Source organism: Simochromis diagramma, unplaced genomic scaffold (assembly GCF_900408965.1).
Source record: "Simochromis diagramma unplaced genomic scaffold, fSimDia1.1 OVJJ01000822.1, whole genome shotgun sequence".
Lineage (NCBI taxonomy): Eukaryota > Metazoa > Chordata > Actinopteri > Cichliformes > Cichlidae > Simochromis > Simochromis diagramma.
This window is the reverse complement of record NW_024387520.1, coordinates 9564261-9588328: the sequence shown is the minus strand read 5'-3', so window position 1 is coordinate 9588328 and position 24068 is coordinate 9564261. Positions and strand designations below refer to the sequence as shown.

Sequence of the window (24068 nt, the reverse complement as noted above, 5' to 3'; positions counted from 1 at the left end):
CTCACACCTTAATCCTATTGCCGCTCCTGTTAGATCCTCCCGCCAGAGGAAAAGCAGCGGAGGTCAGCCTTTTTCAAGGCTGATGCTGAGGAGGCGTTCCCGCTAAGAGAGGTACTCGCTGGAAGAAGCCATCGAGTTCTTCGATGGTGGGCCGGAATTGGATGATTCCACCCACCGTGAGGAAAACGGCAGTGGTGGCAGCTCCACTGCCTCCCAGCTGGGCAGCCTGGCGACAGAAGGGACGCTCATCCACCCCTGGCCTTCACACGTCGGCGAGGACGCTGCTCCCAGTTGTTGGTGCGCTGCTCCTGGATCTGCCTGGCATCATCCAGGAGGCAGCTGGTGAGAAGGGACTTCCCGTCCCTCAGCCTGCTCCACCCCCATCTGATGATCTGGCGGGAAGGTATGGCTCCGCTCACTCTCGTTGCCCAGATCCCATCTGGCCTCAGTTCCCGGCGGTGATGACCTACCTCTCTGAGGCAGCAGCAGAGCCAGCGAAGATTAGAGCGCCGGTCTCTACCTAGGGCTTCACAGAGGGCTTCACAGACCGGAGTTTTCCGCCTGTTCCCCCTCTAGAGCCGAGCCTCGCTTCAGTTTTCGGCACCAAAATGACCAAGGTCGTTGGACAGCGACCGGCCCATCCCGCCAAACTTGACCAGCTGATAGCAAGGTTCACTGATCGCGCACATCAATGCACTGTTCAGTCAGCTGCAGTGACTAACAACACTGCCTTGCTAGCGTTTGTCATCTCCAGGAAGGTGGAGGAAGCAGAGCTGCCAGAGGAGCTGAAAGGCTTTCTCTGTAAAGCCGCTGACATGATTCTGAATATGTGCGCCACTTCAGCGGTGTGTTCCTCTCGCATCGCTGCCTGGCAGACGATGGTTCAGAGGGCAACCTGGCTCCGCCTCTTCTCTCCAAGATTATACAATCTCACAGGGAAATAGTGCAAGCAATTCATAACATAAAATTTAGAAGCTTAGTGGAAGATAATACTTTATGTTAAGGCTTTAGTCTGCATACTGAACAACTCCACTTATATGGATTTATGTCCGGATGCGTAAATTAATCTTTTGCATGTTAGAAAATAAGGTCCAGGTTGCAAAAAATGGTAGATTTTTTTTTTTTTTTTTTTTTTTTTTGATTGAATCAGAATTTTGGCCTTCAGATTTTTTGTCCTCTCCCATCCAGGTCAGTGCAGCGTTTCATAGGATCATGACCCTGAACCTTGAACCAAAGTTCATGTCATCGTTGGACTTGTATTCATCCAAACTCCTGTCCTTGTTTCAAGCCAAGAAAGGTGCTGCTGGACAACGCCACAGGGCACAGTTAAATCTTCTGCTTCAGGTAAGGAAGATTGCATTTTCTAACCACAAAAACGTTCCAACACAGCATTGAAGAGGCCCTTCCACTAAAAACAGCTTTTCTTAGGTTTCTGTTCAATATTTTAGCTCCACAGGTGTTCTTACCTTGATGGTGGGTGTGAAAACAGGTCAACAACAGAAAAAAAAATAGTTATGTTTAAGCTAGAAATGGTAAGTCATGTTTTAAATGTGCAAATTTTGCCTCAGTTGAGACTTCCTGTTTTACAGAGTGGAAATTCCATCGAGAAAAAACGAGAAGTCGTCATCAGATGTCTCATTGACCATCTGGGAGAGGATCCAAGTGCCTTAATCAAAACCTTTGAGGTTGGTGCAATAAATCTGTTTTAGGAATATTAGTAGTTTATTTTAGCTTGTGAGATCATAGAAAAGTTTTAAGATACTGTTCTAAAGAAAAAAAAAAACACGTCAAAGCATACAAAAGAATAGCATTTGCATTTGCTATTGCTATAAGATTTTGGAGCACAGTGTCTACATATTATGAGTACCAGTGATGTCATACAAATGAAACTTTTTGTTTCAATGTTTGGAAATATGTGAGCTTAAAACAATTGTTTCTCTTTTTAAAGGACGGTGCTGATGCTGTCTTTGTTGAAGAGGCTTTGGCTGAGGAGGTGATGAAGATTTACCTGCTGCAGAATCAAGACAGGTCAGGCGAACCTACTGATGTGGGTATTGTTATTGAAGGCGTTACTGTTCTGGGCAAACTTGGGAATCTGAGCAAAGCCTGTTGCTATCTTTTGGGACTGTGCTATGCTCTGGATCTGAAATACCCCAAGAATTTCAAATGCACATTTGAAGCATTTCAGAAAGTGTTCATGGAGCTGGATCCAGGAAACCGTTCTGTCAAGGTTCAAAGACTGAAAAATGACCTCTGTTCATTGTAGACAAAATTTCACAGGGCTGTTCTTAAAGTGTTAGACTTGTTAAGTGACATGTAATGCTCATCAAAAGGTTCAGTTGCGACATTACATTGTTTTGACATTCCTGTTCATAAATAATGTTTGTACCATAAACTGTGTTTTTGTATTAACTTTCCAGATTCACATTAAGGTGTAAATGGGAGAGTATCTTCTGTATGGTTTTGTTTTTTGTTTTTTTGTTTTAAGCGCAATCCTTTTTGAAACCTTTTTATTTAAATTATGGATGTTTTTTGGTCACTCTTTAGTTATAATCTTCCCAATTTTTTTGGAATCAAAATAAGATGTTCAAAAACTATGTCACAGTGCAAATGTTTTTGTTTTTTTTCAGGATTTATATTTTTTTGGGATCTTAATTTTATTTTTGTCATTTGACCTTTTCTGAAAAGGTAAAGCATTGCGTTCACTTGAGCCACTTTTATTCTTTGTATGGCAGGTACATTTTTCTTGTTGTTAGCATCAATATGCCAGTTTTACAGAGTTTTATCAAGCATGCCAATTTGGATGCAATTTTATTATATAAGGCTGTTGTGACGGAAATTTTATCCAAGTTTTATCCACTGAATGTAGAACAGATTTCAGCTCACTGTGTTCAGAGAAGGAATCTGCTAAATGTGTGATTCACAAAAAAGCTGTTTAAAATAAATCATTGTGAACAATGTTGAACTGACGTGGTTCTTTTTTCCTGTGTGTGTGTGTGTGTGTGTGTGTGTGTGTGTAAATAAAATAAACACTTAATTGTAATTAACGTTTTTGCTTAAGTTAACTTAAAAATATTAAGTAAATTGAACCATTATTTAAAAACAAATAATTGTAATGGTGTAGGTTAAATGTGCCAAGCATTTCAGCATTTCCTAATTAATATTTTATGTAGTTTGAACTTTTGGTTACTGTTGTTTGAACTTACATTTTCAATTGTATTTACTCAATTTTGTATGTTACTGTAACATCTTTAATTGTTCATAACAACTTATTCCATTTTAGTTGGATTTACTCAATTAATAAGGTGTATTTAAGAGATGTGATTGTTTTTGCATTTACTCATTATTTTTGAGTGTAAAAGTGTTGCACCAAAATATTTAAGTAATTATCAGTTTTAGTTCTTAGAGTGTACTTCGAGAACAGTTTCCCATCAAAAATCTCTGTTTTCTGCATTATTTTCTTGCTTACTACGCACAAGTCTAGCGTTGTTTACAGCGCTGTCGGACGCTGTGTTTTTTTTTCTTTTACTTACTTAGGAAAAGAAAGCCTCATTTCTGCTGTTGAATAGGCTACTGAACAAATTTGAACTTTTTAAAATTATGCAAAATTCCAAAACACTTAGCTATGTCTCTAATAAAACCTCTGTAACTTTGCTTTGCTTCACTTCAGCAGCATCAGGTAATGTTCATATGCTGATTAATGGTTTTCTTTTGTTTTTGATCTACTGCAGAATATTTTTAAGGTCATCTGCTATAAAATCCCATGTCAGGAAAATCTTCTTCATGTTTTTCTGTGTTTTAGCCTCAGATACTTTGACACAAAGGCATCTGCTGTGATACTTACACCTTTGAAAAATTCTAGCAAGTGTCAGCTTTCCTTTTTATAGATATAAAAATATGGATATGTACTGATAAGTGATCAGAATTATAAGAATTATAATATTTTAAGAAGGACTTGACAGGCTCAGAAAAGTCAAAAATAGTGAGATATCTTGCAGAGGGATGCAGCAGTCTCAAAATTGCAAAGCTTCTGAAGCGTGATCATCGAACAATCAAGCGTTTCATTCAAAATAGTCAACAGGGTCGTAAGAAGCGTGTGGAAAAACCAAGGCGCAAAATAACTGCCCATGAACTGAGAAAAGTCAAGCGTGCAGCTGCCAAGATGCCACTTGCCACCAGTTTGGCCATATTTCAGAGCTGCAACATCACTGGAGTGCCCAAAAGCACAAGGTGTGCAATACTCAGAGACATGGCCAAGGTAAGAAAGGCTGAAAGACGACCACCACTGAACAAGACACACAAGCTGAAATGTCAAGACCTCTCTGAACAGTGTCTGGTGAGGCTGTGGTTGCTGCTGCACGCAATGTCGATGGTGAACAGATCAAAACACTGACAGAATCCATGGATGGCAGGCTTTTGAGTGTCCTTGCAAAGAAAGGTGGCTATATTGGTCGCTGATTTGTTTTTGTTTTGTTTTTGAATGTCAGAAATGTATATTTGTGAATGTGGAGATGTTATATTGGTTTCACTGGTAAAAATAAATAATTGAAATGGGTATATATTTGTTTCCTAATAATTATGCACAGTAATAGTCACCTGCACACACAGATATCTCCCTAAAATAGCTAAAACTAAAAACAAACTAAAAACTACTTCCAAAAACATTCAGCTTTGATGTTAATGAGTTTTTTGGGTTCATTGAGGACATGGTTGTTGTTCAATAATAAAATTATTCCTCAAAAATACAACTTGCCTAATAATTCTGCACTCCCTGTATATCTAACTGGTACCTCTTGACCTCATGCACTTACTCAGGCTCTTTCCCCACCAGAGAGGTGACATCCCATGTCCCAAAAGGTAGTCTCAGTACGGAGGAATCGGTCCACCATTTAACACATAATACATCCAACCCCTACGGAAACCCCCGAGAACATGGGTCACACAAACCCCTCCACCACGATAAGATAGCGATTCATGGAGGGGCTAACAATAGGGATTTCTTTTCTTTGTGATAGTTTTATTATTTGAAACTAAACATATCTCCTTCCAAGTTTGACCAGGAAAACTGAAGCATGTTTTCAGACAATTTCTGTATACTTAACCATAAGTATGTTTCATGGGATAATTGTGTTTTTCTACCCTAACCTATGCAAAGTAAAATAAACTGAGTAGTTTCAATCAGAACTACCTTATGAGTGAAACACATTTTGGCTAAGACTCTGCTGAGACAAATTTAAAGCAGTATTTAATATATATCAGGTTAATGTATTGTGTTTCACATGATAATTCCAATGACCTAATATTGACGTGTGTCAGTGTAAGTCTTGATGGTAACATCAGAATTTCTGGATTTGTTCCTATAGCACTGATTTTAAGAGTCCATCAAGCCTGAGCCTATAAATTAACCATACTGTCAATAGCAGTAAAGAAGAATACTGTTTGGCAGAATGTACATACAGCTAGATGAATCCCTGGAGAGTGGCGTGAATGGCTCCGCTGTAATGCAAGGGAGAAACAGAAAGAAAAGAAAGGAGAGATGAATATTAGGAATATTAAGAAAGATAGAAATGATATACAGATGAGGACAAAATATTTATCCAGGTATGTCCACCAATTTCTCGATTGGGGAACATCTATAAATTATTATAGCTAATTACGTATATTATTCTAGTTGACTAATTTTTATTTCTTTGTGTGAGCCCCACCTAAGTGTGCAAAGGGATCACTGAGTTACATTAGATTGGAAGGCAGGTGGGGCAGGGGAGAATCAACTCATCACTACCCTCCACATGCCATAAGATATGACTTCCCACCACCATCCCAACTAACCCCCAAAACCTATAGGAAGCCCTAATTTCCTCTGCATAAATACAGTCATTATGAATCTTATGTTTGAATGTGCTAGGCTTTTGCTATACATTATAAAAAATTGTAAGAAGCAATACAGGTAAAGTTCAATCCCACCAGGTTAGATACCCGGGAGCAACAGCAGGGCCAACAACCACCCACTCAACCTCCCCCCCTGCAATCCCACCCAACAGATCCAGCATCCATCCATTTCCCCTGCTGGTCCACTGTAGCCCAGCAGGGGAAATGTGTAGGCTCAGAGCCTCCAACAAGGGATCCACTAAAGAGGCAAAAAAACAGGGAATGGGGAATGAAAATTGGTGCAAAGGGCAACAATATGTCTACTAACAGATCTAATCACAAGGGCGAGGTGAAAGCAAGCAACTAGAGAGAGGCCGGGTGCTGTACATACAAACCACACTGAGGCTAGCTCATGTTAGGAATAAAATCACAGTCAACCTATCCATTATTTCCTCAACCGCAAAACAAAAATGGCTACGACCCCTACAGTACGGAGGCCCCTTGGTCACTTATAAAAGAAAGCTTGCACTCACTGGTCCTTATCATTTAATATTCAAATAATTAAAACTAAATGCACAAAACTCAAAAGCTTGGACATGTTCTCTGATGTCTTTCTTTTTACTAAAGATCACTAAGCATCACTGTTTATTACACACCTATTTAAAACAAACTTTAAAAAAAAGTGACGTTCAGCAGAATTCAGTAATATTTTTGTGTGTTTCTATCCAGCATTGCATCTGCTCCCTTCAGTATATCCTGCATTCTGTGATTGTCACAGATATATCAAAGAACATGCCACCCACTGTTCCTTCTGTTCTGGTCTGTCAAGTCGGGCTGGCAAGAGAATACCCTGAAAATTAAAGCAGATCTGCACATACTTTTCCAACCAAGATCAAGTGATACTACTGAGAATCAGAGGCACAAGAGTAATCCTACATGTGCAGGAGGCACTTTCTAAAAGGCCATTAATCCTCCATTTCAAATTTTTTATTCTTCACAGAAATGCAATTACCATATTCCTCTTTCTGTAAATTTGGGATCCAAAGCTATTTGGAAGAGCTATCAAAGTTTCAGTTGGCAGCAGAAGAAAAACAATACCGTACAAACAGCAGGCAGTGAGCCAGGGTCTAATCAGATTACGTTAGACTTCACCTCTCCTGTGAGAAGAATCAACAGCAGCTCTTCCCACCCTGTGGGTGAACAGGGCACTTTGAATGCATGAATCGATTAAGATCACGCAGGAAATGAGATGCTTCTTATATTTCTTAGGCTCTTGTGAAAGACTCATTTAGAGATTTTCAGCTTTGAATGGATCAATAATGAAACCTTGTGGGCCTCCACAAGCTGCAACATGCACATTGGCCACACCACAGGAACAACTTGGATTGGCATGCTTAACTGGATGTAACCTGTTAGGATTAGGTTAAGTGAACAGCAGTTGGTTGCTGACTGGCCCTTGCATTCAAAGAGTGGGGTTTTGCCCAAAATGATCCTTGGTGGTCAGAGATATTATCTGATCATAATGATGACAGAATGTCGTCTACAATTTCATAAAGAACAGAAAAAATATAGCAGTAAAACACAACTCTGTTGCAAATAAGACAGATTAATATGGTAGAAAATTGTTAATCTTGGGATTTTAATTTGAGTATATTACTTTATTGCTGAGTGCACGCTTAGTGTTGCTGTTTATTTCTAAGGTGATTTGTCTCAGATTAGATTTCTAAAACTTTAAACAGAATGCAGGCTACTGTCTTATAACCTAACAAAGGCAATGCAGAAATTGCTTTAGTTTGTCTGGAAGTCAAAGTGAAACTAATTGTATTGATTGAACAGGTATTCTTGGTGTCTTTCTTCTAGTAGTTGCAATTCCAGCAGTGCAAAACAGAATTAGCAGCATATTAAATCAAGCATAACAACACTTATACATGTTCTGCATCACTAAATTAATGCATGTACCTTTCAGTGACAATGCGGTACTTAATTCAGTGGTTTTAGCAATGAACGCTTTAACAAGCTGGCTCCTAGGATGATAAGCGACAGTTTATGGAAATCAAAGATGAGGTAAGTATAAACAAAATAAGGATTGATGAAATGAAAAAAGCACGTTGAGAACCAAATGAAAGGCTATAATCAATAGAAGTACTAATGGAGTTAGTTAAACTCCAGTCCAACTTGGAGGAGAAGCAAAGGAAAAAAGAAGGAAGATATAATATCAGGATTTATTCTTTAGCCAGGGGTCTGAAGGGAACACTCCTTAATAAATGCTGTAGATGAACTATAGATGTTTGCTGGCTGATAGAGAAAAAGCTCACCAAGCACTTTACTCATCTCTACCCGAAGAGTAGAGAAGTTTGACAAGTGACAAAACAATAGACAGGGTTCATATGCCTTTTTCAGGGTCAAATAAAAAAAAAAGAATGCATGTTTCAATTTGCATCACCTCAGTACAACCATGTGAAAATTAAAACAAATCATCCTAGGTGAACTTAAGCACCTTTATTCCCCTTTTGTTAAGAAATAGAAAAACGCACCACCCAAAAATACTGCAAAAGGAAAAGGTCGCCTTACAGTGGGGCAAAAAAGTATTTAGTCAGCCACCGATTGTGCAAGTTCCCCCACTTAAAATGATGACAGAGGTCAGTAATTTGCACCAGAGGTACACTCCAACTGTGAGAGACAGAATGTGAAAAAAAAATCCATGAATTCACATGGTAGGATTTGTAAAGAATTTATCCGTAAATTAGGGTGGAAAATAAGTATTTGGTCACCTCAAACAAGGAAAATCTCTGGCTCTCACAGACCTGTAACGTCTTCTGTAAGAAGCTTTTCTGTCCCCCACTCGTTACCTGTATGAATGGCACCTGTTTGAACTCATCATCTGTATAAAAGACACCTGTCCACAGCCTCAAACAGTCAGACTCCAAACTCCGCCATGGCCAAGACCAAAGAGCTTTCGAAGGACACCAGGAAAAGTATTGTAGACCTGCACCAGACTGGGAAGAGTGAATCTACAATAGGCAAGCAGCTTGGTGTGAAAAAATCAACTGTGGGAGCAATCATCAGAAAATGGAAGACGTGTTCCGCTGCTGAAGCCAGTGCATGTCCAGGCCCGTCTGAAGTTTGCCAGAGAGCACATGGATGATACATACGTCTTGTATGTATCGATCTGGGGCTCCACGCAAGATCTCATCCCGTGGGGTCAAAATGATCATGAGAACGGTGAGCAAAGATCCCAGAACCACACGGGGGGACCTGGTGAATGACCTGCAGAGAGCTGGGACCAAAGTAACAAAGGTCACCATCAGTAACACACTACAACGGCAGGGAATCAAATCCCGCAGTGCCAGATGTGTTCCGCTGCTGAAGCCAGTGCATGTCCAGGCCCGTCTGAAGTTTGCCAGAGAGCACATGGATGATACAGCAGAGGATTGGGAGAATGTCATGTGGTCAGATGAAACCAAAGTAGAACTTTTTGGTATAAACTCAACTCGTCGTGTTTGGAGGAAGAAGAATACTGAGTTGCATCCCAAGAACACCATACCCACTGTGAAGCATGGGGGTGGAAACATCATGCTATGGGGCTGTTTTTCTGCCAAGGGGACAGGACGACTGATCCGTGTTAAGGACAGAATGAATGGGGCCATGTATCGTGAGATTTTGAGCCAAAACCTCCTTCCATCAGTGAGAACTTTGAAGATGAAACGAGGCTGGGTCTTCCAACATGACAATGATCCAAAACACACCGCCCGGGCAACAAAGGAGTGGCTCCGTAAGAAGCATTTGAAAGTCCTGGAGTGGCCTAGCCAGTCTCCAGACCTCAACCCCATAGAAAATCTGTGGCGGGAGTTGAAAGTCCGTGTTGCTCGGTGACAGCCCCAAAACATCACTGCTCTCGAGAAGATCTGCATGGAGGAATGGGCCAAAATACCAGCTACTGTGTGTGCAAACCTGGTAAAGACCTGTAGTAAACGTTTGACCTCTGTTATTGCCAACAAAGGTTATGTTACAAAGTATTGAGTTGTATTTTTGTTATTGACCAAATACTTATTTTCCACCCTGATTTACGAATAAATTCTTTACAAATCCTACCATGTGGATTCATGGATTTTTTTTTCACATTCTGTCTCTCACAGTTGAAGTGTATCTCTGGTGCAAATTACTGACCTCTGTCATCATTTTAGGTGGGGGAACTTGCACAATCGGTGGCTGACTAAATACTTTTTTGCCCCACTGTATATCGCGATATATATGTGAGAGATACACATATTGACGGGGTCGGGTTATGTTAAAAAGTATAAATTGTTATACTTTGTTCATTGGTTCAAAGGTACCCCACACTTCTTTTTTTTGTTTGCTTGTTTGTTCTGGTGTATTTTTCATTTGAACTGTTATTCTGCCAGAGTACTCATATTTACAAGATGGCATTGAACGCCCCATTGGTGTGTCAGGAAAACTCTTTTGTACGTATGTTCCTTGAAGGGGATTTGGAGTCGTTCTTTTTCCACCGCAGCGATGGGCTAGGAGTTGGAGAGGAGATGCTGTATGTTTTTGTTATGATCTGATTGTGAAATAAAGCATATGTAGTGAGAAAGCAACTCCAGGAGTCATCCCTGCCTTAAAGCTGCAACATATCATGGCGAGCCAGCCAGTAGGAAGGTTTGAAGAACTTCCAGCACGAGAGTGAAGCAGAAGCCTGGTTAGCGCCATTAGCGGCTAATGTTAGCGCTACCGGACCGCTGAAGAAAAACCTTTCTCCAAGCACCGGACCTGAAATCTGACGGACTAAAGACAAGCTTGTGAGTGCCCACAATGGAGGTAGAAGCCCTACGAGATAAGATCACCGCCACACTCTGCCAGTTAAGTCGTGATCAGCTCATAGAAGTGGGTTATAATGTGAAAGGCTTTGCTACACCGCTAGATGAGCCCACAAAAGACACTTCCAGACGCCACCTGATGAAAGTTATAGAACATAAACTGGACGAGGTGGAAAACAGTTATACACCAGACGATGCTGTACAGTTTGTGAAGGAACTTCTATCATTTTTGGGCGAATATAAAGCTAAAGACAATGCGGCCGAGAGTGATTTTTCCCGCCCTTCAGACGCAAGAGACAAGTATGACGAGCTGCAGGAAGAAATTAGAGCGATAGGGCAGAAACTCAAGATGGCGGACGCTGCCCCGAGCCTCGGCCAGAACCTGCCGTCTTCTAAAGTACCAGAGGTGACAATTCGCAGGGAGTTTCGCATCTGTGGCCAAATAGGAGAGGGAGGGCAGCGCGATCGGCTGTCCTATACCAACCTGCTGCATCAGATGGAAAATGGACTCCGCAAAGGCCACAGTGAGTCAGAAGTTATTGAAGCAGTGATAAGAGCCATCAATCCAGGTCTCAAACTGCGTGATATGCTTGAAATAAAGACTGATTTGACACTCACACAGTTAAAGACAATATTAAAAGGACATTACAGAGAAGACGACACATCTGATTTGTACCAAAAACTGATAAATATTTCCCAAGATCCAAAAGAGTCAGCTCAAGACTTTTTATTCAGAGCCATTGAGCTTAAAGATCGCCTCCTGTACGCATCCAAGGACAAAGAAGCAGAACACTACAGTCGGGACCTGGTAAAAAGGAAGTTTTTGAGATCAGTGGGTACTGGGCTGCAAAATGACAACATAAAGTTCCAGATTAAAGCCCTTCTTGACAACCCAGATGTGACTGATGAAATGCTGATTGAGAAACTAAATGAAGCTGCCAATCTCGAGACAGAAAGACTGAACAAGTTAAAGAGGAACAATACAAAACCACCAAGAATCAATGAGCTACATACTAGGGATGAACCACGCAGCAGCTCACAGATCCCCGCCACCAAGGAAGACAAGAAAAATCATCCTCCACCCGAAATGCACGACCTGGTGAAAGAGCTGAGGAACGAGGTTGCAGAGGTGAGGCAGATGGTTCTTGCTTCCCTGAACGCTGGCAAGTCGCAGACTACAAAGAGGACATCAGATGCTGCCGCGGGTACCCGGAGGAAGAAAGGCTGCAGGACCTGCCAGAGCAACGGAGAGGGAGACAACTGCACCCACTGCTTTAAGTGTGGCCAGCCCGGCCACATCTCCAGAGGATGCCGAGCTCCACTTCAGCTGCAGGGAAACGCCAGAGGGCCACTGCCACGGGACCAGCAGTGACCCCACCGCCACATCAGGAGTCCCGCCGCTGTGGTTGCTGCCACCAGAGAGAGTCGGTCAGCACCCCACTCCAGAGGTGTGCAGGCTGCTCATCTGTCAGTTACTGTTCTAAAGCCTGTCAGGGACAACACTGGCACCATCACAAACATGTATGTAAAGCGGTGAGGCTAGTTGAACAACATTTGAGGGAAAGAGAGAAAAAGGGGTGTTTGTCATACATGGGATATTCTGACCTTCTATCAGATAAGCAAGGACAAAAACTGGTGAAACTGATTGGTAGACGAAAAATGGTGAGATGCACTTTTGACAATGTACCAGTCACCGCATTGTGGGACACGGGTGCACAGGCTACCGTAATAAATGAGAACTGGAGAGTCAAGCACTTACCTCACACCACTATCAGGGGGATAGATGAACTCTTAGGTTCAGAACCATTAAATGGGCTCGCAGCTAATCAGACAGAGATACCATTTATGGGGTGGGTCCCTGTAGAGTTTAGACTGATGGGGGTGGAGACGACCAGCTCTAGTCTCCTAGTGCCCGTATTGGTCTCTAGTGACCCAAATGTAGCTCAGGATCCCATTATTGGATACAATGTTATAGAAGAAATCATCAACGAGCAACTTAAACAACAGGGTGTTAAAAACAGTGACTGTGCTGCAAATATTGTGAGTAGTGCTTTTGGTATTGACGTCGGATCTGCTAAGACTTTTATCCAGTTGATAGAGACACATCGAACAGCTGCGGAAGAGATCCAAGTCAAGACAGGGTGGAGTAAAGTTGTTTTAGGCCCTAGTGAAGCTACTACCATTCGCTGTCGCACACGCATACAGGCTGACGAGGACACTGTAATGTTATTTTGTCCTGTTCTGAACCCCAGCCTGCCTGAGGGGCTTCATTTGCAGGAAGTATTGTTTAAAGTAAAAGGGGGCAACTCAGCCATGGTCCCAGTATCTGTCACAAATACCACATGCCATAATATTACTGTAGATCCGCGTGTTGTCCTGGGGCACATTGAGGGCGTAAAAGCAATATACCCAGCTGCCCTAAAACCTGTAGAAACTCCAACAACTAAAACAGCAGACGATGCAGGTGTTGAAGTCCCATTAGCCCCCACAGGTGAGACAAGTGGTGTTTGGGATCCCCCTGTAGTTCTAGACCATCTAACGAGTGGCCAACAGTCGGCAGTGAGGATGATGCTCAGGGAGGAATGCAAAGCTTTTGCAAAAGACGAAAATGATGTAGGCTGCATTCCTAGCCTTCGGATGCACATCACTCTCAACGACCAAACACCAGTTCAAAAGACTTACAATAGTGTGCCTAAACCTCTGCATCAGGAAGTAAAAGCTTACCTGCAAGACTTGATCAATAGGGGGTGGGTCACAAAATCCAAGTCGCCTTATTCGTCACCGATAGTCTGTGTTAGAAAAAAATCCGGTGACCTCAGACTTTGTGTGGATTATCGAGAACTTAATCGCAAATCGGTGCCTGACAGACATCCTATTCCTAGGATACAGGACATGTTGGATAGCCTTACTGGTAGCTCCTGGTTTACAGTACTAGACCAGGGAAAGGCTTATCATCAAGGATTCCTAGACGAAGACAGTCAGCCACTCACTGCATTCATCACCCCCTGGGGTTTATACCAGTGGGTTAGAATCCCATTTGGACTCAGCTCCGCCCCAGCAGAGTTCCAGAGGAGCATGGAGGAGTGTCTTTGGGGTCTGCGTGATGATATCTGTCTACCGTACCTTGATGACAATTTGGTCCACAGTAAATCTTTTGAGGACCATGTTGAGCATGTAAGAGCCGTGCTACAAAGGTATCAGAGACATGGGGTCAAACTTACTGCTAAGAAATGTGAACTGTTCAAGCCTAAGGTCAGGTTTTTGGGTAGAGTGGTGTCAAAAGATGGCCATAGTATGGATCCAGCAGAGGTCGCCTCCGTGATGTCACTTAAAGAGAAACACCCTAGTACAGTGGGGGAAGTGAGACAGATTTTGGGCTTCCTATCTTATTATAGAGCCTATATACAGGACTTTTCACGTATCGCCAAACCTTTGTATGAACTGCTAGCAGCCCAAACAAATGCTAAAAGTAGCCCACAGGACTTAAAAACACAGAACAAGAGAAGGAAGGAGAAAAACAAACAGGCTAAAGGACAGTTGCCTTCATCAGCCCCTGTGAAATGGACAGAGTCACACCATCAGGTTTTGTCTTACTTAGTCAATAAACTGGCCAGTCCTCCGATCCTAGGCTACCCTGATCTAAACCAACCATTTGTGCTTCATACTGATGCTTCTCAAGCAGGGTTAGGAGCAGTGCTCTACCAGCGCAGTAATGGCAAGTTAAGAGTCATAGCTTATGGATCTAGAACGTTAACGCCGCCAGAAAAAAATTACCATATGCATGCTGGCAAACTGGAGTTTTTAGCTCTCAAATGGGCTGTCTGTGAGCGCTTCAGAGATTATTTGCTCCATGCGCCATCTTTTGTGGTTTATACAGATAATAATCCACTCACCTATGTGTTAACGACAGCAAAGTTGAATGCATCAGGTCAGCGTTGGGTGGCTGAGCTCGCAGATTTCAACTTTACGATAAAATACAGGCCAGGAAAAACAAATGCAGATGCAGATTTTTTATCCAGGATGCCCCTCGATTTTGAGTACTATATGAACTGCTGTACACAGACGGTTAGCCAGGACGTGGTTGCAGCCTCACAGCAGGGCATATTAGTACAGCAAACAGAAGCTCTAATGTTTAACGCTGTCTCCTTCCACACCCTTCAGCATCAAACACGAGCAGAGGAACTGCTGGACATGATTCAGCCAATACCGAGAGAGGAAATCTGTGCAGCACAGCAGCAAGACCCCGTGATAGGTAAAATGTACGAGTCTGTAGTGCAAAACAAAAGGCCCACCACACAGGAAATTAAAACTGAGAGCACTGAGTTTAAAGCATTGGCTAGAGAGTGGAGCAAACTAAAAATCAGAGAGGATGGAACTATGTTCAGAGAGACTCGACACAAAAAACAACTAGCTCTCCCCTCAGTTTACCACCCGCTAGTGCTCAATGAACTACACCAACAGATGGGTCACTTGGGATCAGAAAGGACCCTAAATTTAATTAGGGATCGTTTCTTCTGGCCTAAGATGCAAAGAGACATTGAACACTTTGTCAGTAATGTTTGTGAGTGTCTCAAACAGAGGAAGCCAAACAGACAGGCACGGGCACCTATGTTGAGCATAGAGACCACTCATCCATTTCAGTTGGTTTCAGTTGACTTTTTGCACCTAGAGCAATGCAAGGGGGGGTGTGAATACATACTTGTAGTTATGGACCACTACACCCGCTTCGCTCAGGCCTACGCAACTACAAATAAGTCAGCTAAGACTGTAGCAGAAAAACTATTCAATGATTATTGTCTCAGGTTTGGTTTTCCAGAAAAATTACACCACGATTTGGGGCGAGAGTTTGAGAATAGACTGTTGCACCATTTAAAAGAACTGGCTGGTGTTAAAGGGTCACACACTACTCCTTATCACCCACAAGGAAATGGGCAGACCGAAAGATTCAACAGGACCTTGCTCTCGATGTTAAGAACACTAACAGAGGAACAGAAAAGAGACTGGAAAAGCCACCTCCATAAAGTTGTACATGCCTACAATTGTACTGTTAATGAGGCCACTGGCTACCCTCCTTTTCTCCTAATGTTTGGTAGGTCACCACGGTTACCGGTTGACCTTCTCTTTGGCATTGAGCAGGAGGACAGTTCAGGCTCCTACCAGGACTATGTGGACAGATGGAGAAGGAGAATGGCTGAAGCTTACACTGTCGCCTCCAAAAATGCAGCTAAGTCAGCTGACCGAGGTAAAAGGCAGTACAACAAAAGTGTGCATGGTCCACCACTTCAAATAGGGAGTCGTGTCCTTGTTAGAAATGTTGTGGAGAGGGGTGGGCCAGGTAAAATCCGCTCCTATTGGGAAGACAACATCTACATCATTAAAAGACAAAAGGGGGAGGACAGTCCTGTGTTTGAGTTAGAGCCAGAGAATGGTAAAGGCAGGACAAGGATTTTGCACAGGAATATGTTGTTGCCTTGCGATTTTCTTCCGCTCCCAGCAGATAAGGAGGCAACTGTAACTAGAACTAAAACAAGGAAAAGACATTATAACAAACGGAAACAAACATGCATGACTCCGACACAAGTGGGGAGTGAGGAGGAGGAGGACACAGATGAGTTTTCTGATGCGGTTTTCACCTGGCCTTATCCTGAGCCTCAGTGTTCACCTACATTGGACCCCACAGCGGCAGAGTTTATGCCACTAAGGGACGGGGGTGAGCCAGATGAGCTTCCTCACATGTCAGGAGATGGCCAGGGGGACCCCAGCCAAGCTGATGAGGAGAAAATGGACAATATGGAACCAGAGGATGTGGCTATTGTGGGTGCGGGGGAGGTGGACAGCAGCTCTGATGTCGAAGAGGCTTTGGAAACAGACCAGCCAAGTCCATACCCAAAGAGAGAAAGGAGGAGACCACAGACTTTGACCTATAGTAAACTTGGACAACCAAGTGTTGAAGAAAGAATAGTGGCCACCAAATGTGTGAATATTCAAGGTTACTGGCGACCTTGGTAAAAGAGAAAGATATAATGTTTACACTTGGTACCCCTATTTCAGATTGTAACAAATGTACCTATGTTGATTGAAATATTGTGACACATGGATTGCAGGCCGAACATGTGTATGAGTAAAGGGAAGATGCTTAGTGTTCAGATGAGATGTGAACAAAGTTAATGCCTTTACAGGAGAGTACAAATAGCATGGTAATTTGATAGACTGAATGTTGGACTAAAAAAAAAAAAAAGCTAAACTGATTATATCAGGAGTATACACAACTACAGTGCACGGTAGTTTGAGTAACTTAAAAAAAAAAGGTGTAATGTAACCTGGTAAATAGTCCATGCCATTCTATTGTTCTCTATGGATTGTAGATTATAAGGTACATTTATGTCGGGACGACATTTCTCGAGTGGGGGAGAGTGTGAGAGATACACATATTGACGGGGTCGGGTTATGTTAAAAAGTATAAATTGTTATACTTTGTTCATTGGTTCAAAGGTACCCCACACTTCTTTTTTTTGTTTGCTTGTTTGTTCTGGTGTATTTTTCATTTGAACTGTTATTCTGCCAGAGTACTCATATTTACAAGATGGCATTGAACGCCCCATTGGTGTGTCAGGAAAACTCTTTTGTACGTATGTTCCTTGAAGGGGATTTGGAGTCGTTCTTTTTCCACCGCAGCGATGGGCTAGGAGTTGGAGAGGAGATGCTGTATGTTTTTGTTATGATCTGATTGTGAAATAAAGCATATGCAGTGAGAAAGCAACTCTAGGAGTCATCCCTGCCTTAAAGCTGCAACATATATCGTTACAGCACATGCTTCAAATTATACCGTGATATGGCTTTTAGGCCATATCGCCCAGCCCTACACTAAATCCTCGTTCTCTTGTGCTGTTTTGTAGAAGTGTATACATCTGAGATTGTTACCTGTCTCTCTGTCCTGCACTCTCTCTTTTTCTTTCTCTCTGATTGTGTAATAAAAGTATGAACATGTATTTATAAGTTACATTTGTGTTTGAATCCTGCAGCTTATCACACATTTGATTTCCATGTGTGACAACTACAAGTGTCCAGAGTGAGGACAGACTGAGGGACCCAGTGCTGCACATCATCTGTGAGGCTTTGCACCCCTGATGATCCACCAGGACAAACTGGTGTGTGTGTGTGTGTGTGTGAGGAAGAGGAGGAGGAAGAGCCAGTAGCAGCTGACAGATGGAGAGGATAGACATACTGTTCCCTAGGGCTGCTCAATTAATCGAATTTTAATCACGATTACGATCTGGGCTTTCAACGATCATTAAAAATGACTGAGCCAATTATTAGCCCCTCCCTCATGCTTTACTCTCGCACTTCTCCGTGTGGCAAATCCAGCGCACCTCTCTGCATTTCGAACACGCGTCACGACAATTAAGAGCAGCGGTCCCCAACCCCCGGGCCTCCGTGAGTCGTTTGGTACCGGGCCGCGAGAGTTGAGGCTCAGGTGTGAAATGTATGGTTTTCAGGGTTTTTATTGGTTTTCAGCGTTATTTTGTTATCGTTTTGATTGTTAACTCGGTTTTCCTGGGTCTTTTCATGTGTGTTATGAATAAATCGTCTTTTTTTCGGTACCGGTACTAGTTTTATTTTGTTGCATTTATCCGCGACACCTTAAAGGCCGGTCTGTGAAAATGTTGTCCGTGGCGCAAAAAAGGTTGGAGACCGCTGATTAAGAGGACCCGAGGGAAGCTCGGAAAGCTAAGCAGAAGTTATTTGGAGAGGAGAGTGACTGCCGTTGGTTGAAAAGAGAGATAAAAAAAAAAAAAAACTTCAGTGGTGTTGCACACTATTTTATATTATTTTTTAAAAGTCATTATTCAATACATTGTTATTGTTAACCCTTTAAAGCCAGTCAGAGCGGCACGCTCCGTTTTGTGTAACTATTTTTAAATCCCTGTAGAACCTGAACCGTGTAAGCTAGCGCAATATATTTTTTTTCCATATGAAACCAGAGGAGTTGTACTTACATCTTATGCCATCAGCTTGTCCTAGGTCACGGTTTCCTTCCACATAAAGCTTTGCAAAAATTGCATAAAAAGCGCAATTTTTGCAAATATTATGTTTTGCAAACATAATATTCCAGAAACACGCTTTGCCTATCCGATCAGCTGTTTGTAACACTTCCCACAGTGAAACAGGCGTCAGCGCGAACTATCGCATGTCCGCCATTTCCTGCCCGAAACCGGAAGTGACGTCATTTTCGCGGAAAATGTAGTTTTTTACTTGTAGGCCTTAAAAGCCTATACTGGTGTTTTTATAAGTCATGTTTGACTTTTCTGAATAGTTTCTGGGATGCTTAGAACTCGAATTGCACTGCTGGAAATAGTTTATTTTGATGCACATGCTGTTTTCTTTGCAAATTTGCATCATAGGATTGTTTTTTCGTTTTTCCTGCAGTATATAAAAATTGGTGTATCTCAAAAATAAAACTATGAAGACACTCAAAATAAATTTCCTGTTGTTGTAAACTATTTTTTGCAACTTTTTTGCATTTAAAGTTTTGAGCGATAAACCTCTTAAATTTCTCCAAGTAGAAATATATGTAAAAAAAACAAAAACGATTTTCAATTTTTTTGTAGTTTATTGCACGTTTTTGCAATTAATGTAGTCACTATGGACTTAATGCATACTTAATGCATTTTGCTCATCCTACTGCAAAACAATATTCTTTTTTTCTCATGTGCATCGTACATTTTCGCGAATAGATTATTTTCTGATAGATAAAAAGTTTATTCCTGAGATTGTTTCTACTCAGTATCTACTGATAACGGTATCAGATCATGCCACAGTAGTATTAGATCTTCAGTTTACAATGAAGCCAAAGAGATTTAGATATTGGAAGCTAAATCCTCTCTTGGTGGCGAAGACCAACTTTTGTAAATATATTTCTGAGTCGATTACTTTTTTTTGTGAAACTAATAAAAATAATGAAACTTCCCCATCTATCCTATGGGTTATTCTAAAAGCCTATATTAGAGGTAAAATTATCTATTTTACGTCTTATTCTAATAAACTACGTAGATCCCAGCAGAAAGATTTGGAGAAGGCCATAAAAGAGATAGAATTGTCTATCTCTCTTACAAATACACCTGATCTTTATAAAGAAAGAATAAGACTTCAAACGGAACTAGATATTCTTCTTACTTCAGAAGCTGAACAAGTTCTCCTCCACTCTCGAGGGTTAGTATATGAACATGGTGATAAAGCTGGCTGTCTCCTGGTACAGCAACTGAAGACTAAAACAGCATCAAATCAAATTATACAGATAACCGATGATTCAGGCTTAATAACCTCAGATCCAGATAAAATGAATGACACTTTCAGATCTTTCTTTACTCAACTTTATACCTCAGAATCTTTCATAGATGAAAGCCAATTATATAGTTTATTTGAAAAATTGGATCTACCTAAATTGAAAATAATTTAAAATTAGACCCCCCTATTACAATTTTAGAAATTAAAGAATCAATACAATCAATGAATAGCGGTAAATCACCAGGTCCAGATGGCTACCTGGTTGAGTTTTATAAAGTTTTTTCAGATCAGCTAGCTCCACTTCTACTGCAAATGTTTAATTATTCGTTCGAGCAAGGAACTCTGCCACCTATACTCATGCAAGCCACTATTTCTCTCATTTTTAAAAAAGGCAGAGACCCACTGAGCTGCACATCCTATCGGCCAATATCACTCCTCCCGGTAGACGTTAAAATTCTTGCAAAAATCCTAGCCCGGCGACTAGAATCGATTATGCCCTCAATTATCTCAGAAGACCAGACGAGATTCATAAAAGGAAGACGTTCATACTCTAACATAAGAAGACTTCTTGGTGTCATTCTTTCTCCATCATCCTCTAACGTTCCAGAAGCTATAACATCTCTTGACGCCTAGAAAGCCTTTGATAGAGTGGAATGGGCCTATCTTTTCTTTTCTTTAAGAAAATTTATCTTTAATAATAATTTTGTTTCATGGGTCAAATTACTCTACTCCTCTCCTTGTGCCTCTGTCTGTACAAATAGCATATGAGTGGGGCCTTAACGCCCACTCACATCCTGGGCCATCTGACCTCAGGAATTCGCATGATAAGGTGGGGCCAGGTTTCACAATAAGCTCACTCGAAACTCTGGCTGATTGGGACCCGCACCCAGTTTCACACCTTGGCTCAGGCGATTAGAGGATCAGCAGGGGGTCCTTTTGTCCGTCTGTGGGGGGATACTCCCACTAGGTTTAAATCTGGGACTCCCCACCATTTGACCTTAGAACTGAAGAAGCTTCTCGGATGAGAGGTGAAACGTCTTCAAGTAACTTAAAGAAGTCCAGACGCTTTTCTTTGCAAGCTCCTTTGAATACGTAAATGATGTTTTTGCAAATTTTAACGAACTAGTTACTCACTTTAATTTCAATAAATCTGAATTTTTTTTGTGGTACTTCCAGTTGCAAAACTTTGCAAAGAAATGTTCAACTTTATTCCCACAAATCCCAGCTTCCAGTGGAATAGATTTGGTTCTCAGAGCCAAAACTTTGGTAAAGGGTCATATTTCTTACCTTTATTTATAAAGTAGCTTCTCCGCCTAGTGAATCTCTTTTATACAGGACCAAGATGAAATGGGAGTCAGAACTCCATATGAGTTTTTCTGAGTTGTTCTGGGAGTGAGCGGTAAGGGCCATTAATTCGTCTTGTAGTTTTGCCAGACTTTCATTAATACAATTTAAAGTTTTCCACAGATTACACTACAGTATCCAGATAAATTTGATAATAAATGTGACAGATGCTCACAGATGCCTTGCAATCTTACTCATATGTTCTGGGCGTGCCCTAGGTTGTCTGAATTTTGGCATCAATTCTTCAAAATAACTTTGGATATATTGGGTATAAAATTGACTCCAACTCCACATATCGCTATATTTGGCAAACCACCAATTAACCTTCATACTACAGCTATTCAAAATAACCTTAGTGCCTTTGCTTCTCTCATAGCTAGAAAAATAATTTTGTTGTTGTGGAAACCATCTCAGCCACCATTAATGAAAGTCTGGCTACAGGATATCTTAGGACTCTTAAAATTGGAGAAGAGAAAATTCTCCATCAGAGGCTCATTGGATAGATTTTTTACTCACTGGAAACCATTACTTAAATATTTAGAAAAGTTACCAGCACGAGAAATCTCTCTGTAGTCCACCATATGACAATATTGTACAAATTTTCTGCTATTCCCGGCAGTGGCTGTTCTACCTTATAAGAATACTCTATTTAAAGATATTCCAGCATTATTAATTTGTTTCGACCGAGGAGCAAGTAACCATTAATATTAATATTAATATTGTTACTGTTGTTGGTTAAGATTTATATCAATATTGATTAATGTTAAGACCTTGTTTTTTGAGGCTAGCAGATGTTAATGTTAATATTAAACTATAAGGATACGCACTATTATCTTATTGTTGATTTTTTTTTTTTTTTTTTTTTTTTTGGTATGGGTTTTGTATTTTTTGTATGAGTCAATTCATTTTCTCTGTAACATATTCATTTTTACATTATTGGGAGCGAGTGGGGGGTATTCAGGTACTCATCTCATCTATGGGTTTTTTTGTATGCTATAAAAAAGAAAAAGGAAAAGATTATTACTTCTATATGTACCTATGTGTTTTATGACAGTTTGGCATTGAAAAATAAAAGAATGAAAAAAAAAGGTTAGAGCAGAAAAGTTCAATACAAGTTTCAGCCCTTAAAATTGAATAAAGGAAGTTAAAGTGTTCTTACGCAGTATTGTAAAAACCATGCTGGTTTCATAAAGCTAGAATTTACTCCAAAAAATAAAAAAATAATAGCGCTGCTGTATTGCATCACACTCAGTGCATTTCAATAATTTCTTCAGCGAGTTTGATAGCTAGCAAAATAATAATCATAATTTTTTTTTTTTTTAAATAGCATGTGTAACGTACACGTGCTGGAAAATTATTTACCTGGACTCTGCTATCATGCGACTGGAGACCGCAAACTCCGCCATTGTCGTTTTCCATCAAACACTCATTAAAACAGCAACTGCAGGTATGTTAGCGCACTCATCCCCGTCTGTTAGAGGGAGGGGTGGGGTAACATATTGAAACAGACATAGGTGTGAGGCGGAGAAATTTTGAGATTTTGTCCCAGGCACCTCAACCCCATGTACATCTTGTCTCAGGTGTCCTCAATAAATCACATTATGGGGTGGGTTTCACCCTTAAGCCTGGCTATGGTCATGCAGCAAACATTTATTCACAGCTGGGCTCAGGTGATGACTCATATAATTAATAGTTTGTCAACAACCCTGAGGTTCACATCCAAAGGAGACAAGCCCCAGAGGGGGGACTCTCCACCATTTGTCATTAGAACAAAGTCTCTTGGATAAGATGTAAAACATTTTCTCAAACCTGAAGAAGTCTAACTGCCGTCTTTCAAGCTCTCAATACTACCATGACCTGGATGACTGAGAAAGTAGACAGATATAATGTGAAAGTAATGTAACAAATACTCTAATCTATTACTTAACTCGGAAAGTCACGTTCTGCATTAATTTTAAGAAAAATAACAGTAATGTTATTTCTGAGCGAAACTGAGATCTGATTAAGACAGGATATCAACCAAAATTCCAGAAAAAACACATCACGTAAAAGTTATAAATTGATTTGCATGTCACTGAGTGAAAGGAGTATTGAATCCACTACAACCCAGCCAGAATTTTGGCCCCCATTGGTGGGCTGTGTACCCGTGTGGCCTATAGATGGAAAAAACAAAATCAATTAATTACAGATATGCCACACCTTGTCCAATAAACATATTTTTTAGACTCACGTATTCTTAATGCAGCCATTCACACCCATCAAATAATTTGACTGTACTAACATGCGGCATTTATTTTATTTTTGCTTTGAACCAAGATCGATTTTTCTAATTTTTTGGAAATTAGACAAATCTGAAATCCAAATAAATAAATCTGATCAATCAGATCACTGCATTTGAGAACATGTGCACTCTTAACTCAAACACTGAATCCACAATGAAATTGAAATAGTAAAATAATACTATTTTGTTTTTTTTTGCAGTGACCCACCATGGCAACAACCTGTTGCCGTTGCCTTTGTGGTCAATACCTAGATACTAAGAGGAAGAATCTATTTGTGTCTACACATTAGGACACCGATTAGGACACCACATTAGGACACACAATAATAACATGGACTGAACCACCACTCACAACCACTAGCACTAGCACCTCTGTAGAAACTATCTACACCCTCACTTATCTTAACTGCACTACTGTATAGCTCTGTGTAAATAATCATTCTGTACATTCGATAATCTTTAATCCTACAACT

General features: G+C 41.0%; 1 protein-coding gene across 16 annotated transcripts in view; it reads right to left on the bottom strand.

Annotated features, from left to right (window-relative positions):
* The window catches only part of cacna1ba (calcium channel, voltage-dependent, N type, alpha 1B subunit, a), a 332183-nt gene that overhangs the window by 33792 nt on the left and 274323 nt on the right, over nucleotides 1-24068 (bottom strand). For 15 of the 16 annotated variants that reach the window (XM_040019432.1, XM_040019434.1, XM_040019441.1 and 12 more), the window contains one exon: nucleotides 5458-5496. The exons of the other annotated variant lie outside the window; for it this stretch is intronic. In XM_040019432.1, coding sequence (XP_039875366.1) covers nucleotides 5458-5496 — 39 coding nt within the window. The remainder of the gene's footprint in view (nucleotides 1-5457; nucleotides 5497-24068) is intronic. 16 annotated transcript variants of the gene reach the window in all.